The following is a 20,381-nucleotide window of genomic DNA, read 5'->3' on the forward strand; positions in this document are numbered from 1 at the left end:
TTATATAGGGTTGTACACGTATAATATAATTTCTTTCAAATATAGAAAGCATATTATAGTGCACTGCACTGCTGTGCTGTTGACCGATTCTGCAGCTGTCGTTTCTCACTGTAGGGAGGGACAGTTTGGTGTTTGGAGCAGGGACAGTCTGCAATTCACTAGCTACTAGCTAGCTACTATTAGGTCCACAAAGGTCCTTTTAAGGACTGGTATAGGTGTACATTATATAGGGTTATACACGTATAATATACTTTCTTTCAAATATAGAAAGCATATTATAGTGCACTGCACTGCTGTGCTGCTGACCGATTCTGCAGCTGTCTTTTATCAGTGTAGGGACTGAGGGACAGTTTGGTGTTTTGGAGCAGGGACAGTCTGCAAATCACTAGCTACTAGGTCCACAAAGGTCCTTTTAAGGACTGGTATAGGTGTACAGTATATAGGGTTGTAATACATGTATAATATACTTTCTTTCACATATAGAAAGCATATTATAGTGCACTGCACTGCTGTGCTGCTGACCGATTCTGCAGCTTTTGTTTCTAAGTGTAGGGAGGGACAGTTTGGTGTTTGGAGCAGGGACAGTCTGCAATTCACTAGCTACTAGCTAGGTACTATTAGGTCCACAAAGGTCCTTTTAAGGACTGGTATAGTTGTACTATTTGGTGTGCAGTATATAGGGGAGTAATACATGTATAAAATACTTGCAAATATAGAAAGCATAGTATAGTGCATTACCACTGTGCAGCATTGTGACTGCTGAGCGGTTATGCAGCGATACTACAAAGAGTGACAAACGCAATTAGAAAAAAGTATTATAACTGGTGTGATAGACCAGTGGCCCCCCAAAACAACAGATTGAAGCGGGGTATTATCTACCTTCTTCCACAGGGTGGTATTTAAAAAATGACAGGCAGTGGAAGAGGCAGGCCCTTCCGCAGGGGTGGTAGGGGTAGGGCAGGAGCAACAGGCAGGATGGCTGTGGCCAATCATAGCTCAGGCTGTGTAGTACACGCCCCACACTATATAAGGCCGCCAGCGCGGCGGCCTTGTGTAGTGTGTTGGCGTCTTAAGCAGTTAGTGGGTGTTCTGTGTACCTTCAACACAGTATACACCGATCGTTATCGGACGATTTTTCGATCTTGCTCTTCTGTAGTGGTTGTTGTCTGCGTGCCCTGACCGCAGTATACATCGCTATATTCACCTCACCTATATAGCTAGCGATATATCTATCTTTTATAATAGAGCTTGCAGTCAGTGTTAGGAGCTTGTGCGTGCTGTCTGCGTGCTCTGTACCCAGTACACACAGCTATATCCACCTACATAGCTCTTCTCTATTTGAGCCATCTGCCATCTGCAGAAGTTATTGGAAGTTATGGGGGGCCTCCAGCACAGCACAGTATACATCTGTATTTACATTTTATTGCTGGTGTTCTATAATAAAGGCATCTGCAGGAGTTAGTGGGTGTTGTGTGCCTCCACCTGTATCTACCCTTTATTGCTGTTCTCTAATAGAGCCATCTGCAGGGCTTAGTGGGTGTTGTGTGCCTCCAGTACAGTATACCCCTTTATCTACCCTTTATTGCTGGTGTTCTATAATAAAAGCATCTGCAGGAGTTAGTGGGTGTTGTGTGCCTCCAGCACAATATACACTACCCAATTGCTGTTTTACCCAACTCCCTTCAGGCCATTACCATGTCTGGAAGGCCAGCAAGGAGAGGCAGACAGGCGCGAGCCGATAAAAGAGGGCAAGCAGGCTCTGTGTCTAGAGGCAACAGTGCTGGTCGTGGACGCGGTGCATCGTCATCATCAGCACGTGGCCATGGGACACGCTTGTCCTTCTTTTCGGCAGCTGGACATGTTGAGCCGCAACATGTCAACGACTTGGTAGAGTGGATGACCAAGCCCTCTTCATCCTCCTCATCCTCTCTCACCCAGTCTCAGGGTACTAGCAAAGCAGCTGCCAACGCATCGTCTTCCCTCGTCTCAATGTCATCATCAGTGACTCCTTCCCTAGACCCACCATGTCCTCCTGAGGAGTCTCCTGAACTCTTTGAGCACAGTGTTGGGTACATGCTCCAGGAGGATGCCCAGTGTTTTGTAGGCTCTGATGATGAAACTCAGCAAGAGGAAGGCAGTAGCGTGAATGCAGAGAGAGGATGCTCAAGAAGGACAGCAATCTGGCAGTCATGTTCCACAAGCTGCAGCATACTGCCAGGTTTGCTACAGTGATGAAGAGGGAGGGGATGATGAGGGCACTGACTCCACGTGGGTGCCTGGTAGGAGAGAGGAGGAGGAGGAGGCACATGTCCAACGAGGCAGGATGCCCTCCGGGGGCCAGCTTAGGGGCAGCACACCGACTGAATCACACCGCAGAGCTCCAGCTGTGCAGGGCGCTGCCTCTGCGCGTTATTCTAAAAGTTCTTTCGTGTGGGCCTTTTTTGAGACGAGTGCATCAGATCGCACCGCTGCTATTTGCAACATATGTCTCAAGCGTATCTCGCGTGGCCAAAACATCAGCCACTTGGGCACCACATGCTTGACCAGACATATGTTGACCTGCCATGCAGCTCGTTGGCAAGCGTACCTCAAAGACCCACACCAAAGAACAAAAGCGGATCTCTCCTTGCTCCTCATCAGCTGGCATCTCCAACCCCACTAGACCTTCAGTCCTCTCTGAAACCTGCTCTGAGAGGAATGAAGGTGTAGAATTAGGTGTGTCACAGCCAAGTGCTTCCGGGCACTCTGCTAGCAGTACACCCACATCCGATTATAGCAGGCAAATGTCCCTGCCCCAGCTGCTGGAGCCGCGAAAGAAGTTCACTCCCAGCCATCCACATGCCCAGCGGTTGAATGCTAGCTTGGCTAAATTGCTAGCACTTCAACTGCTGCCTTTTCAGTTGGTAGACTCGGCCCCCTTCCGTGAGTTTGCACAATGTGTGGTTCCTCAGTGGCAGGTCCCCAAACGCCACTTTTTCTCACGGAAGGCGATTCCGGCTCTCTACCGGCATGTGGAAGGCAATGTCCTTGCCTCGCTGGACAGGGTGGTCAGCGGTAAGGTGCATATTACCGCTGACTCATGGTCCAGCAGGCATGGACAGGGACGTTACCTGTCTTTCACGGCCCATTGGGTCACTCTTCTGGCAGCTGGGAAGGATGCAGGACAAGGTGCAGTAGTGTTGGAGGTTGTTCTGCCACCACACCTCCAAAATGCTACTATTGGTTGTGACACACCTCTCTCCTCCACCCCCTCCTCTTCTTCTTCCTCCATGGCCTCTTCCAGTGCTCTGTCCTCAGAACCAGCGGTGCTCCATAGGCGTTCCAGGGGCTACGCAAGTACGCAGGCAAAATGATGCCATGCCGTGCTTGCGCTTTTTTGTTTGGGGGACAGGAGCCACACTGGGGCGGATGTTTTGTCAGCTCTGCAGGGGCAGGCCGAGAGGTGGTTGACGCCACGCCAGCTTAAGTCAGGAATGGTGGTTTGCAACAATGGCACCAACCTCCTCTCCACCCTCAGACAGGGACAACTGACCCATGTGCCCTGTGTAGCTCACGTCCTTAACCTGGTGGTGCAGTGGTTCTTGGGCAGGTACCCGGGCTTACAGGATGTCCTGAAGCAGGCCAGGAAAGTCTGTGTGCATTACCGCCGATCATTTAATGCCTGTGCTCGGCTGGCTGAGCTCCAAAAGGAGTTGAACCTGCCCAAGAACCGCCTTATATGTGACATGCCCACTAGGTGGAACTCAACGTTGGCCATGCTGCAGCGGCTGCACACACAGCAGAGGGCCATCAATGAGTACCTGTGCGACTACGGCACCAGGACAGGGTCAGGGGAGCTCGGTTTTTTCTCACCACGCCAGTGGGGCATGATCAGGGATGCATGCACTGTCCTGTCACCATTTGAGGAGGCCACAAGGATGGTGAGCAGTGACAGTGCATGCATCAGTGACACTGTACCTCTTGTCCACCTCTTGGAGCATACGCTGCGTGGAATAATGGACAGGGCACTTGAGGCAGAACAGAGGCAGGAAGAGGAGGACTTCCTTGCCTCTCAAGGCCCCCTTTATCCAGACAGTGTTCCTGCTGTGCCACCCATCACACAGGAAGAGGATAAGGAGGAGGAAGAGGAGGAGGAGGATGATTGTGTCAGCATGGAGGTGGAGGCTGGCACTCAGCACCAGCAGCAGCAGCAGTCTTGTAGGGATGATTTACAGTCCCAAGAAACCCGTGGACTTGTACGTGGCTGGGAGGAGGTAGCTGCGGATCATGTTGTCCTTAGTGACCCAGAGGACCCTGGACCGAATGCCTCAGCTAACCTACGCTGCATGGCCTCCCTGATCGTGCAAAGCCTGCGGAAGGATCCTCGTATTCTTCGGAGCAAGGAGAGGGACCATTACTGGCTGGCCACTCTCCTTGATCCACGGTACAAGGGTAAGGTTGCTGACCTTATCTTGCCATCGCAGAGGGAGCAGAGGATGAGACATCTCCGGGAGGCCTTGCAGAAAGGTCTGTGCAATGCGTTCCCAGAGACTGGGAGGTTACAAACTCCTGGTCCTGGACAACGTGTTGCTGAGGCATCGGTCAGAAGGAGCGGTGGAGAAGGTGGCCATCTGACTGATGCTTTCAGACAATTTTTTAGTCCGCAGCCCCAAGGTATGATCGGTTCCAGCAACCATCGCCAGTGTCTGATTTACATGGTGCAGGAATACCTAGGGGCAAGGTCAGACTTGGACACCTTTCCCACCAAAAATCCTCTGGCTTACTGGGTCTTGAGGATGGATCACTGGCCAGAGCTTGCACAGTATGCAATTGAGCTACTGGCCTGTCCTGCATTCAGCGTTCTTTCGGAACGCACCTTCAGTGCTGCTGGTGGCTTTGTTACCGATCACAGGGTGCGCCTGTCCACCGAATCAGTTGATCGACTGACCTTCATCAAGATTAATCAGTCTTGGATAACCCACAGCTACCAAGCACCTGAAGCTGATGTAACCGAATAATTTTTTTTGAAATATCACATCCCTTCAAGACTGCCTATGCTGATGCTGAGTGACTGTCCTGTTATGTTGATTGTCTATCCTCTTCCTCCTCCGCTGATATGTTGGAAGAAAATTTCTGGTTCTGGGTGATGCCATCAGCCCAATTTTTCTGCCCCTGTTTAACAGGGGCATTTAATTACAATTTTTGATGCAATGCTTTGCAGCAGGGCTAATTCCTGCAATAAAAGTAGAGTATATGGGAGAGGTTGCAGTGTCGTGGCACCAGCACCAGTGCCTAAGGCCCAATTTTTCTACCACTGTTCAACAATGGCATGTAATTACAATTCTTGATATAATCGTTCACAGCAGGGCACTCCAGCGCCCACCAAGAGTCACTTTGAGGGCTTACAATGTTGTGGCAAAACTAACACCTTGTTCCGCCATTTCTGCAGAGCATATAGGGCAGGCCCCTACTTTCAAACATCCAACTTACAAACATCTCCTACTTGCAAACGGAAGGAGACAACAGCAAGTGAGATGAAAAAAGATGGAAGACAAAACAAATTATACAGGGGTGATAACCCTTCCCTATGTTTTCCAAAAAGCTTAAAAATAGTTTTTTTGACTGGAGCTACACTTTAAAAATGTACCAGTTGAAAATGACAAACAGATTCAACTTAACACAACAAACCTACACAGTCCCTGTCTTGTTTGCACCGCCTGTATACTGCTGTTCTGAGTATATAGGGCCTGGGGGCCACACGCATTTCCTTTTTTTAATATGGGTACGGGGTTCCCCTTAATATGCGTACAAGACCCAAAGGGGCTGGTAATGGGCAGGGAGGGCTACCCATGCCATTTTTCTCAATGATTTTCAACCATATTGCAGGAACCAGATATAACATTAAAACCGCAAGCAGTTTTAAATGATGTTATTTCCGTTTAACCCTTTCCCGCCGAGCGTACGCACATCTGCGTACTCGGCTTCCGAGGGTTATACCGGGATGATGCCCGCACCTGCAGGCATCATCCCGGTACCGTTTTTTACAGCAGGCGATTGGCTATCCAGGCATAACAACCGATGCGGCTAAAAGCCGCTCGGCTGTTATGCCGGAGGAGCGGGAGGGGACGTCCCCCCCTCCCGCCGCCTCTCGCCGCTGTTACCGGTGCTCCCGCTCGATCGGGAGCACCGATTTGCGATCCGTCGGCTCTGGCTGCTGGGGAGGAACTGGAACGAAGCCGTAATCGGCTTCGTTCCAGTCTCCTCATCGTAAACACGGAAGCGACGTCATGACGTCACTTCCCGTTTACTCGGCTGCCAATGGCGCCGGTTTTAAAAAAATATCCGGTATTCAGAATCGCCGTTTTCGGCGATCTGAATACATTGAAGTGTAAAGGAGGGGTGGGGGGTCTTTTAGACCCCCGATCCCTCCATAAAGAGTACCTGTCACCACCTATTACTGTCACAAGGGATGTTTACATTCCTTGTGACAGCAATAAAAGTGATCAAATTTTTTTTTTTAAACAATTTAGTCATTTAAAAATAAATAAAAAAAATAAAAAAATAAAAAAAAAAATTTCAAAGCGCCCGCCGTCCCCGCGAGCTCGCGAAGCAAAGAAAACGCATACGGAAGTCGCGCCCGCGTATGTAAACGGTGTTCAAATCACACATGTGAGGTATCGCCGCGATCGTCAGAGCGAGAGCAATAATTCTAGCAGTAGACCTCCTCTGTAACGCTAACCTGGTAACCGTAAAATTTTTTTAAAGCGTCGCCTATTGAGATTTTTAGGTACCGTACTTTGTCGTCAATCTACAAGTGCGCGCAATTATAAAGTGTGACATGTTTGGTATCTATTTACTCGGCGTAACATTATCTTTCACATTTCGCAAAAAAATTGGGCTAATTTTACTGTTTTGTTTTTTTTTTATTCATGAAAGTGTCCCTTTTCCCAAAAAGTTGCGTTTAAAACACCACTGCGCAAATACCGTGTGACATAAAATATTGCAACAATCGGCGTTTTATTCTCTAGAGCCTCTGCTAAAAAAATATATATAATGTTTGGGGGTTCCAAGTAATTTTCTAGCAAAAAATATGGATTTTAACTTGTAAACACCAAATTCCAAAAATAGGCTTAGTCATGAAAGGGTTAATGTCATTTTGTGCAGGGACTGTTCTAAACACGGGAAACACGTGGCACTTCACAGGCATACTACAGACACCCCCCAGGCATGATATTTAACCCTTTCATGACTAAGCCTATTTTCGGCATTTGGTGTTTACAAGTTAAAATCCATTTTTTTTTGCTAGAAAATTACTTGGAACCCCCAAACATTATATATATTTTTTTAGCAGAGACTCTAGAGAATAAAACGGCGATTGTTGCAATATTTTATGTCACACGGTATATGCGCAGCAGTGTTTTAAACACAACTTTTTGGGAAAAGCGACACTTTTATGAATTAAAAAAAAAAAACAGTAAAATTAGGCCAATTTTTTTGCATAATGTGAAAGATAATGTTACGCCGAGTAAATAGATACCAAACATGTCGCACTTTATAATCGCACGCACTTGTGGATTGACGACAAAGTACGGTACCTAAAAATCTCAATAGGCAACGCTTTAAAAAAATTTTACGGGTACCAGGTTAGCGTTACAGAGGACGTCTAGTGCTAGAATTATTGCTCTCGCTCTGACAATCGCGGCGATACCTCACATGTGTGATTTGAACACCGTTTAGATACGCGGGCGCGACTTCCGTATGCGTTTTCTTTGCTTCGCGAGCTCGCGGGGACAGTGGGCGCTTTAAAAATAATTTTTTATTTTTTTTATTTATTTTAAAATGACTAAATTGTTTGAAAAAAAAAAAATTTGATCACTTTTATTGCTGTCACAAGGAATGTAAACATCCCTTGTGACAGTAATAGGTGGTGACAGGTACTCTTTATGGAGGGATCGGGGGTCTAAAAGACCCCCCACCCCTCCTTTACACTTCAATGTATTCAGATCGCCGAAAACGGCGATTCTGAATACCGTATATTTTTTTTAAAACCGGCGCCATTGGCAGCCGAGTAAACGGGAAGTGACGTCATGATGTCGCTTCCGTGTTTACTATGAGGAGACTGGAACGAAGCGATTAGCTTCGTTCCAGTTCCTCCCCAGTGGCCAGAGGCAGCGCAACTTGAATCGGTGCTCCCGATCGAACGGGAGCACCGGTAACAGCGGCGGGAGGGGGGGACGTCCCCTCCCGCTCCTCCGGCATAACAGCCGAGCGGCTTTTAGCCGCATTGGTTGTTATGGCTGGAAAGCCAATCGCCTGCTGAAGAAAACGGTACCGGGATGATGCCTGCAGGTGGGGGCATCATCCCGGTATACCCCCCGGAAGACGAGTACGCAGATCTGCGTACGCTCGGCGAGAAAGGGTTAAAGGAATATTTCACTTTTTTTTCACTTTAATCGTCATTAAAATTGGTGCTCCCGCCAAAATTGCCATTTTTAAAAACATTTTAGGCATTGACCCATGTCCCCTGGGGCAGGAGCCAGGTCCCCAAACCCTTTTTAGGACAGCATCTTGCATATTAGCCGTTAAAATTAGCACTTTTAATTTCGAATGTTCGAGTCCCACAGACTTCAATGGGGTTCTAAAGTTTGTACGAATTTGGGGTCCGTTCGAAAGTTCTGATGCGAACCGAACCGGGGGGTGTTCGGCTCATCCCTACTTGCAACCTACTGCAATGCTTAAGTTAACAAAGCATGGCTACATATGTACAATTTAACTGACACAGGGTGAACTGGTACTGCCATTTTTGTTGTACCTCCCCTGAATGAATAGACAGATATATATTTTAAATATGTATGTTTTAATATGTTGATGTTAATTCAATACAAATTTATTTTATACTTTTGTGTAATCTAACTGTTATGATACCATTAAAGTTTACTAGCTTCAAACATAGAAACTTCTACTTTTTGCCAAGAGGAATGTCCAGCTTTGCCATCTGAGAAGATAAAGAGCCTCATCCACAAATACCACAAAAGACTTCAAGCTGTCATTGATTTTAAAGAGGGCAATACACGGTATTAAGATCTGGGGTATGTAAACTTTTGATCAGGGTCATTTGGTAGTTTCTGTTGCCAATATGATTTAAACACAGTTGATTGATAATAAATGGCTTCAGCCAGACACTAACCATGAGTGAAAGAAAAGTTTTTTTGGGTTATAATTCATATTCTCTGAAAAATGGCCAAGAAATCATAAATGGTTCCAGGGTATGTGAACTTATGTACACAACAGATTTTTTTATATTATAAATCACACATATAATATGGTCAGTTTTTCCTCAAGCATTATGCAAGTTCCCTGGCTCTCTATTTATATTTTGCTTTCATGTAAACTTTCAGGGTAAGGGAACAGAAACCACCTACTGGCTAACAGGAGAGAAAGACCACGAATACAACCTTCCTGTACCTCCAACTGTGTAAGTAATCAGTCGTTGTTACAAGCCTTCCTTAATCAAATATAGTATCTAATATCTGCTTATTAACATACTACAGTATGTATGAATGTGTTGATCTTATTACAATAATTGAGTTGTTATATTTTTATTTGTTCTAGATTGGGAAAAGTAAAATAAATAGTCTTTTACAGTCTATGTGAAGTATATGTTATTGTCTAGTTAGAAGTGTTGAGCGAGCTGACATATGAAATTCATTAACCGTTCCACCAGTGGCAGCCGGTGCTCAATATTTTGGGTAGAACAGCGAACAAATCTGCACACCTCACTTGCACCAGACAAAACGGTGGAGATGGATGGGAATCGGAGGTGGTGCAGGCTCCTGGAAGCTGCCCCAGCCCCCTCACTCGCAACTAGCACACCCGGAGGGGTCGGATGCCATCCACGTCCAATCGCCCAGAGCCCACACTTTTTTTAAGCCAATTAGAGCCTCAGGCGAGGAAAGCAAAGATCCACCGCTCCAGGTCAGTCCACTGGTAGACTACCAACTCTCCAGGCAGGTGGGGGTTCCAGGTGCAAGCTGATTGCACAAACCAAGTATATGGAAAATGAACAAACTCTGGACAGCCGCACTCCGGATTAGATGAAAAATAAAAGTGCCTTTATTCCTTCAAGTGAAAAAACTCCATATCACACGAATCACCACAGCAAAGGGAAAAAACATAGAACAAAATTTATGACGCGTTTCACGCTAAAACCAGCGCTTACTCATGAGTAAGCGCTGGTTTTAGCATGAAACGCGTCAGTAATAATATTCAGTCATTCTAAAAAAAAATAGTAAAATAAGCCTTTTGTCTAAATAAACTATGATTTAAAGGGGTTGTAAAGGCACAAAATTTTTTACCGTCATGCATTCTATGCATGAAGTTAAAAAAAACTTCTGTATGCAGCCCCACACTCAATATTTAACTGAGCCCCCTCTCGATCCAGCGATGTCCACGAGAGCCTTGCCTCCTGATTGGCTTTTGGTGCCTCTGCTGTCAATCACAGCCAGTGAGCCAATCAGGAGATAGAGGGGATGGGGCCAATCCATGGTTCTGTGTGGGATTAAACACACAGACCCGGGAGTCAGGAGCGCACCTGCTTGCTGTGGGGGCACCCGGCAGGAGCTAGGAGCGAGAAGAGGAGGATCCGGGCTGCTTTGTGCAAAACCATTACCAAGAGCATGTAAGTATATCATGTTTGTTATTTCAAAAGAAAAAAAAACAAGACTTTAATATCTCTTTAATATTAAAATAGAAAGCACTTATCTTTACAGCTCACCATGTGGGGGTCCGCAACCTGTCGACCATGGTCCACCTGTTGACCGTGGGCAAGTGACAGGTAGACTGCGAACAGGTCCCTTCTAGGTACCAGTCCTTTGATTTCCTCCGCCGCTGTCATTAGTATACAGCGGAACACAGGGGGCAGCACAGCTCAGGATGGAAGGCAGAGGCTGGCCAAATGATCTTTTCAAGTTAACCTGCAGGTTTCTAGGACATTAGGAGGTCCTAAGCAACCAATCACCAGCTTGCTAATATGTAAAGTCACTGTGAACTGTGCTGCCTTCTGCTCAGGTAGGACACTTCTATGGAACACTGCTATGGGAGGGAGGTCAGGGGTCACTACTATAGGGAAAAAGGGAGGCAGAAGACACTACTGTGTGTGGGGGGTGGTGATGTGAACAGGGCAGAGGACACTGTTATGGGTAGGGCCACCCCCATAGCAGTGTCCTCTACCACCCTTCAATTCCCCCCCCCCCCCCAAACCCTGCATTCTGACCGTAACACACTCCTGAAACCTGCATTCTGAGTGTTACCTAGTCCTGAACCCTGTAGTCTGAGTGTAACACACTCCTGATCCCTGGATTCTGAGTGCAATGCACTCCTGATCCCTGTATTCTGAGCATAAAGCACTCCTAAACCCTGCATTCTGAGCGTAACGCACTCCTAAACTATGCATTCTAAGCATAAAGCACTCCTGATCCCTGCATTCTGAGCTCAACACACTCCTGAATCCTGCATTCTGAACATAACGCACTCCTAAACCCTGAATTCTGAGCATAACTCCTGAACCCTGCATTCTGAGCGTAATTCAATCCTGATGCCTGCATTCTGAGTGCACAGTACTCCTGAACCCTGTATTCTGAGCTTAACGCAGTCCTAAACCCTGTATTCTCAGCTTAACGCACTCCTGAACCCTGCATTGTGAGCGTAATACACTCCTGAGCCCTGTAATTTGAGAATAACGCAATCCTGAACATTGCATTCTGAGCATAATGCACACCTGAACCTTGCATTCTGAGCGTAACACAATCCTGATCCCTGTATTCTGAGTGTACTGCACTCCTGAATGCTACCTTCTGAGTGCAATAAAATCCTGAACCCTGCATTCTGAACGTAACACACTCCTGAACCCTGCATTCTGAGAAAAATGCACTCCTAAACCCTGCATTCTGAGTGTAACGCATGCTTGAACCCTGCATTCTGAGCATGACGCACACCTGATATTTAATTGATTAAATAAAATAAAAAATAGGAGACTGCTGCAACCCACCACCTTTTTGGTACTGGATATGATAAAACTATATATTGGAGTGCGCTGTCCCTTATAAACGCAATAAATAAATCTAAATTAAATTCATGTAACTAAATCAGTACTCTACAGTCCACCACACTCTGCCACTTCTGTGTGAGATTCTTGAGCAGACAACACCACCAAAGGAATGAGTGTGCCACTAAAGCCACTCCATCACAAAGAGTTAATAAGTTCCCTAGGAGACTGCTAGATCTCACACAGATCAAAGAACACCTTGCTGCTCAGTGGCCACATAAACTGAGATGTAGGGGATAACACTCTCTTCATTCCTAAATCAGTTCATCCAATAGAGGGGATTAGGATGCAAAGGAGGCTAACATAGGGGGTTATTTACTAAAGGAAAATCCACTTTGCACTGCAAGTGCACGTGAAAGTGCACTTAAAGTGCACTTGGAAGTAAAAATAAAAAACTGAATTTTAGCTTGCACATGATTGGATGATAAAATCAGCAGAGCTTCCACTCATTTCAAATCTATCCCTTATATTTAGAGCGACTGCACTTCCAAGTGCACTTTCAGTGCAAAGTGGATTTGCCTTTCGTAAATAATCCCCCCCCTCAGTAGTGCAGAGCAGACCCCCCTCTCAGTAGTGCAGAGCAGACCCCCCTCTCAGTAGTGCAGAGCAGACCCCCCCTCAGTAGTGCAGAGCAGACCCCCCCCCTCAGTAGTGCAGAGCAGACCCCCCCCCTCAGTAGTGCAGAGCAGACCCCCCCCCCCCTCAGTAGTGCAGAGCAGACCCCCCCCCTCAGTAGTGCAGAGCAGACCCCCCCTCAGTAGTGGAGAGCAGACTCCCCCCCTCAGTAGTGCAGAGCAGACTCCCCCCCTCAGTAGTGCAGAGCAGACCCCCCCCCTCAGTAGTGCACAGCAGACCCCCCCTCAGTAGTGCAGAGAAGACCCCCCTCAGTAGTGCAGAGCAGACCCCCCCTCAGTAGTGCAGAGCAGACCCCCCCTCAGTAGTGCAGAGCAGACCCCCCCCCTCAGTAGTGCAGAGCAGACCCCCCTCAGTAGTGCAGAGCAGACCCCCCCTCAGTAGTGCAGAGCAGACCCCCCCCTCAGTAGTGCAGAGCAGACCCCCCGCTCAGTAGTGCAGAGCAGACCCCCCCCTCAGTAGTGCAGAGCAGACCCCCCCCCTCAGTAGTGCAGAGCAGACCCCCCCCTCAGTAGTGCAGAGCAGACCCCCCCTCAGTAGTGCAGAGCAGACCCCCCCCCCAGTAGTGCAGAGCAGACCCCCCCTCAGTAGTGCAGAGCAGACTCCCCCCCTCAGTAGTGCAGAGCAGACTCCCCCCCTCAGTAGTGCAGAGCAGACCCCCCCCCCTCAGTAGTGCACAGCAGACCCCCCCTCAGTAGTGCAGAGAAGACCCCCCTCAGTAGTGCAGAGCAGACCCCCCCCCCTCAGTAGTGCAGAGCAGACCCCCCCTCAGTAGTGCAGAGCAGACCCCCCCTCAGTAGTGCAGAGCAGACCCCCCCCCCCTCAGTAGTGCAGAGCAGACCCCCCGCTCAGTAGTGCAGAGCAGACCCCCCCCCCTCAGTAGTGCAGAGCAGACCCCCCCCTCAGTAGTGCAGAGCAGACCCCCCCTCAGTAGTGCAGAGCAGACTCCCCCCCCTCAGTAGTGCAGAGCAGACTCCCCCCCTCAGTAGTGCAGAGCAGACCCCCCCCCCTCAGTAGTGCAGAGCAGACCCCCCCCCCCCTCAGTAGTGCACAGCAGACCCCCCCTCAGTAGTGCAGAGCAGACCCCCCCTCAGTAGTGCAGAGCAGACCCCCCTCAGTAGTGCAGACCCCCTACCCTCCCTTACATACCTCACAACAGCGCTGACAGTCTCCACACACAGCGGTGTGTGTTCCTCGAGGCTCAAGCGCAGGCTCCTCCTCCTCCTCTGTGGATGTAAACAGAGAGGAGGGGAGGTGGCTTAGGTCCGCGCCACTGTGTCCCTCAGCCTGCGCTCGAGCACAGAAGGCACAGGTGTTAGTGGTGCGGCTGCCGCTACCCAAGGGTGTCACCCCGCTGGCAGGTGTCACCCGGTGCGGCCCGCACCTGCTTAGCAACGCCACTCACTGGGCCCTAGATCGGCTGCGTCGCTATGGCGGTAGTTCCGCCACTGGTTTGGGCAACCATGCATAAATTAAACGTTGGCTGATGTCACAGATCTTGTCCAGGCTTTGCAGGGATCCCAACAATAATGTTAGGATCCGCTCAGATACCTGACAGACAGCTAGCTCAGCCTCTCGGTGCACTGAGAGCCTGAGCCAGCTGCTCCTATCCCCTCCACAGTCTGGCGCTCCAGTGAGTGCTGCAGAGTGGACCTGAGAACTGAGTGATCAGCAGTCTTTGATTTGTCAGTTCTCTGTGTAGAGCTGATGGGGGACAGCTGCATCATCAGATCAATGCTGCAGCTATATACAGTGGGCAAAGAAAGTTAAAATAATTAGATTTTGCTGCTTTGTGGCCTGAAATGAAGACAGACACAAATTTTGTTTTATCCAGCTCTATTTACTCATTGCAACTTTTAACATTGAAGGGAAAGATATAACACCAACGTGTCAGAAAAAAAAATTCAAACACAGAATTATGGAGTTGGAAAAAGGATCACCCCCTCCTAAAAATTACTTGTAAACTCAATCAGGTGTAGCTAATCACCTTCTTAATGGCACACAAAGCCATTTGACTTTCAACTGTGATTAGCTGTGGTTATTTTGATTAGCTCAGCATAAAAAGCACTTTCTTGCAGCATTTCAGTCCATGGTAGTGCAACTAATGCAAACATTCAACTATGGGTGTCAAGGCACTGTTACCGGGATCTCTGAGATATTGTCGTGGACAGGCACAAGTCAGCAGATGGATACAAAAAAAATCAAAGGCTTTGTCAATGCCTAGAAGCACAGTGAAGTCTATTATTAAGAAGTAGACAGAATTTGACACATCACAGACCCTCCCTGGTTCAGGACGTTACTCAAAACTGAATGAAAGAGCCAGAAGGAAACTGATCAGAGAGGCTACCAACAGGCCTACAGCAACTCTGAAGCAGTTTCAGGAATTTATGACAGAGTGATGATTGTGGGCAAGTGACATAAATTCTCCACAAATGTGGCTTGTGTGAGAGGGTTGCAAGAAAAAAAACACTCCGCAAGAAAGGCCACATGCAGTCAGGATTGAACTTTGCCAAAACGCACCTTGAAGATTCTGAGGCTACATGGAAAAAGGTGTTATGGTCAGATGAGAATAAAATTTAATTATTTGGCCTCAACAAAAATCTGCTGCCCTTTGCCAGAAAGTTGTCAATGGGAAGAAGGTTTACCTTCTCAACATGTCAATGACCCAAAGCACACAACAAAAATGACCACACAGTGGTTGAAGGAGATAAAGGTGAATGTCCTTGAATGGCCGAGTCAGAGCCCAGACTTAAATTCCATTGAAAATCTATCTGTATGTAGCACTAACCCCCGAAGGAGCTGCTGAATTTTTCTGGGCTTACTGATTACCTCCTCCAGCTCATACTGGTTGTCCTTGTCTAGGGGTTCCCAGGGTTGATAAACCAGTAACTTTAGAGACCGACACTTGAATTCCTTGGATTTTTATTTTGCATAAAACGATTGAACAAACTCAGTCTCTAAGTTGAGAATAGAGAGTATCAGGGTAAAGTTTAGCTCAGGTGCTTGGAACTGTTGATTTCGATAAAAGTCTCTCTCTATGTACACAATCCAGGGAACAGCCGCTCGCAACTGGATTCTTTAACTGTTGGATAAATCCTTAAGTTTTGGGTTCAGCAGCCAACAGGCAATTTTAGCTTTTCAAAGTCTCTCACACAGACTTGATTACAACTGGAAGGGTAGAAGTAGGAACTTTTCTTACTGTACCAGAATCTTTCAGCCGGTCCGGCGATACTGTTAGAATTTGTGGATTCAGTGAATGTCCATGGCAGCTCAGCCTCCAGGCTCTTACCGAGCAGCCAGCCTTGTGCATGGCCCTCTTACTGAAGAGTCCTCCCCGGACGCATGTAGAGTTGCTGGGCCTCTCCAAACCCAAGACGGCACCGGAACACCTTAGAATCTTCCTTCCAGTTACTGCGCCTCGAACTAGCCAGTTCTGAGGCTCAGAAATGAATGGATCCGCACCCCAGGCCATGAGGGCCCCTGGGGGCTGGTCAGGAGGACCAGGACCATGGAGTCAGCAACAACTTCTGAACCGGAACCCAGAACCATGTGACTTCGGCACCTTAAGTACCCCTTCCCGGATTACGCAGTGAGACAAAAATGCTCCCACTGATTGGCTCCGAGATAAAGATTGGTACCTAATGCGTCCAACCAGACTGCTTTCTATAGCCTCCCACAGGTGTACAACCCCACCTCTGACCAGGCAGAACTTCTATACAGCCCAGCCAAACTGATGCCAAAGTACAATTTAGCACAATTCACAGCAAAACTCACTACAGTTTTGAACAAAAACTAAATTTAAATACATAGAGCATACTCGTTACATGTAGAATGACTTGAAGGCTGCAGTCCACAAAAGGTCACCATCAAATTTAACTGAACTTGAGCAGTTCTGCAAAGAAGAGTGGGCAAATATTGAAAAGTATATAGGCTGTAATTAAAGCAAAAGTTGATTCAACAAAATACTGAAACAAGGGGGTGATCCTTTTTCCAACTTAGTGATTCGGCTTGATTTTTTCTGACATGTTGGTTTTATATCTTTCACTTGGATTTTATAAGTTGCGCTGAGTAAATACAGCTGGATAAAATAAAAACTGTGTCTGTCTTCATTTCAGACTGCAAAGCAACAAAATGTGATTACCACTTGCTGACCACCTAACTGTAAATGTATGTCATTACTTTACAGTTAAATACAAAGGATTAAGCCTGCAGCTAGATACCATAAACCTGGTTTCTTTTTCCTTTATCTCAGGTGGTCAGCTCTCTTATAAAAGTGATCCCAGCAGTGGACTCACCACAAGATCACTTTTATAAGTGGCGGGAGAGGTGACGGCCCCTCCTCTTGCCACTTCCCAGTGGTCCTCGGGTTAAAGTTACCGTTTGCTGAGCCAGGGAACCATCCAGCATCTGCTGTGGTTTAGCATAGAGTCGAGTGATGGCTAGATGGCCTCCACTCATCTCTATATCCTTGATATCCTTCACTTCCTGTTTTTTTTCTTTCTTGAAGCAAAAGATGAAAAAAGATGAAGATTGTATTTTATTTATTTTTTGATCTTTTGCTTTTAAGGATAGAGGAGAGATTTGGGGCCTTTTAGACCCCAGATCTCTGCATAAAGAGGACCTGTCATGATGTATTGTTATCGCAAGGAATATTTACATTCCTTGCGATGGCAATAAAAGTGATCAAAAAATTATTTTTAAAGGGACAGTGTAAAAATGAAAAAATAAAAAATAAAAATAAAATTAATAAAAAAAAATGAATTTTAAAGCGCCCCCATCCCGCATGCTTGCGTGCAGTAGTGAACACATACACAGGTCACACCCACATATGTAACATGTTTGTACCATACCACACCATGTGAGGTATTGCCGAGAAGGTCCAAGCGAGAGCACTAGACCACCACTTTAACTTTAAACTGGTAACCTGTAAAAATGTTAAAAGCATCACCTATGGAGATATAAAGTGCCATTGTCATCTTTCTCATTATACAAAAACGTTGTTTTTTTTTTTTTTATAATTCATTAAAGTGTATTTTTTACAAAAAAAATTGTGTTTAAAAACGCTGCGCACAAACCGCGTGACAAAAAAATTCAACGACCGCTATTTTATTCTCTGGAGTCTCTGCTAAAAAAAAAATATATAATTTTTGGGGGTTCTATGTAATTGTCTAGCAAAAAATACTGATTTTAACTTATAGCCACAAATGTAAGAAAAAGGCCCTTCGAGCAAGTGGGTGATTTTTTTCTATAACCACTGTAGGTTACTATGCATGTTTTTTTTTTCCTTTCCCACTTCATATGTTTCCACTAATCTGCTTCTACACAAGAAAAGCGATCCTTCTTTTAAATTACCCACCTTAGGATAAGATAATTTAAGTCAATGTGGCTTTGCCACTGGTATAAGCAGTCATACCTACCACACAACATTTTAACACCTTCCCGTCCGGCCTATAGCAGATTGACGGCTGGGCAAGTGCTTTCCTATCCAGAGTAGATGTCATATGAGGTCCTTCACATCGCATCCCTCGGACATGGCGCATCGCCGATCAGGGTAAAGAGCCAATGAGGTAGACTCTTTACCATGTAATCAGCTGTGTGCAATGACAGCTGATCACATGTAAACAAATGGCGGTTGTCTGCATTTTCATTTCCTCAGCGCTGTCAGTGTGCAAGGAAAGGAAAGCCGGTAACCAGCATTCCAGTTACAGGGGACATCAGTGCCCTGATTATCAGTGCAACATATCAGTGCCACCTGTCATTGCCTTTTATCAGTGCCCATCAGTGCAGCCTCATCAGTGCAACCTATCAGTGCCAGTCAGTGCAGCCCCATTAGCACACATCAGCAAAGAAGAAAAAATACTTATTTGCAAAATTGTATAATAGAAGCAAAGATTTTTTTTTCTTCAAAATGTTCAGCCTTTTTTCGTTTGTTTAGCAAAAAATAAAAAAAATTGGTTATTAAATACCACCAAAAGAGGGGGCGTGGCCTGGACATGGCGGAATAAAAGACATCTAGTGCTTGAGCTCCTGATACCAACCCCAGTAATCCAAACAGTTATGCCAATTCCTCAGCACTTTCATCCTGGCCATGAGCAACCGTAAGAGAGGCAAGCTCAGGGGGCCAGCTAAATCAAATCCTGCGGCCCAGATAGAGAGATTTCTCCAGGGAAAGCACGGGACCGGCACGGAGGCCCGGGAGGGGACTGCACGTGGCGGGGCCCAAACATCACCATGCGCCATGGCGTCTTCACAGCAAGCCAGCGCACAAACCCTGTCGGGCATCCCGAGCCTTTTGAACCCTGTCCTACACTGCCAGACGGGAGCGACCAGACACACAACAACTCGGGACAAAGCCGACATTCGAACGCTGCTGTAGGCACTTCCCACCAGAGCTGACACGGAGGCCCTCCCCACGAAGGCGGACATGGAGGCACTTGTCCTCAGGGTGGAGGAACAACACTGCTGAGACCTCCAGGAGATAAGATCGGAAGTACAGGGAATTGATGAGCGGCTCTCCAGGGAGGTGGCGGCGGTGGGGACTATAGAAGCCAGGGTCACACAGCTCAAGCAGGCGCACCGTCTACGGCTCCGGGGAATTCCTGAAGCTACAGGCCAGGAGAACTTGGCGGAGACGGTGAAGGCTATACTGGCAAAGCTACTGGATGGGGACTTCCCTGCCTCATTGGAATTCGATAGGGTTCACAGAGCGCTTGGCCCCAGACTACCCGATGTGGACAGGCCCAGGGACGTGCTCTGCCGTCTCCACCGATATACCCACAAAGAACAAATCATGCGGACAGCGCAGCTTAAGGGTCCGGTGGACTTTGATCGGGCTCAAATTAACATCTTCCCGGATGTATCCCGCGTGACACTCTTGAGGAGAGCTATGCTGAAGCCCCTGCTGGAGTGTATTTGCTGTGAAGGCCTGACATACAGGTGGGGATTCCCCCTCCAGCTCATCATCAGGAAAGAAAGTGCATCCTTCACCCTGAGATGCCACGCAGAGCTGCCAGACCTATTTACATTCCTGGGTATGGATCCCAGGGATCCCAGAGTGGCTCTGCAGGATGCCCCGCGAGGTTTGCCCTGAAGATCGTCTAGGCGCAGACATAGGGAACCCACTCCGGTCGGGAGAGGGGACCCGGAGCAATAACCCCGTGAGTCAACTATATGTGAGTAATGGGCTCAGGCTACAAAGGCTAGCGGGACTGGGAAGGTAGGAACGCAGCGGACTCCTGAAGCCCTGAAAGATCCCCCCTATCTACATGACACTGTTTAATTAAATTCCCCCTAGCCCGTATCAGTTTACCCGCATGCATTTGCCTACCCTGACTTTCCGTAAGGGAGACCCTATCTGACTCCCTGATCCGGCCCCCCAGGGACGTGGTGGCTAGATTGGGTTATTTTTATTTATTTCTGTTTTTGTTTTGTTGTTTTTCACCTTCCCCCGGTCGGACATGGCAGCTATAGTGGGGGTTACGGTTCACGGCTATGAGCGGGACAGACAAGGACCCCCTACACCATAGAACTCCCTCGGAGATGCAGGGTGGAGAGGCCTGGACGCAGGGCAGGATCTAACCCCCGGAGGGAAACCTCGTGGAGACCAGCACACCAGAACACTCTGCTTTAAAGGAGGGGTCAGGTCCTGCGGGGACATTACCTGCTT

At 47.5% G+C, this 20,381-nt stretch overlaps 1 protein-coding gene across 1 annotated transcript in view; it reads left to right on the forward strand.

Moving 5' to 3' along the window:
* Positions 1-20,381, forward strand: part of GUCY2C (guanylate cyclase 2C) — a 1,344,189-nt gene that overhangs the window by 1,196,372 nt on the left and 127,436 nt on the right. The window contains exon 26 of the mRNA XM_077452503.1: positions 9,378-9,454. Within this exon, the coding sequence (XP_077308629.1) occupies positions 9,378-9,454 (77 nt within the window). The remainder of the gene's footprint in view (positions 1-9,377; positions 9,455-20,381) is intronic.

This window comes from Lithobates pipiens, unplaced genomic scaffold, assembly GCF_037356315.1.
Source record: "Lithobates pipiens isolate NorthernLeopardFrog02 unplaced genomic scaffold, aLitPip1_a1.2 Scaffold_23, whole genome shotgun sequence".
NCBI lineage: Eukaryota > Metazoa > Chordata > Amphibia > Anura > Ranidae > Lithobates > Lithobates pipiens.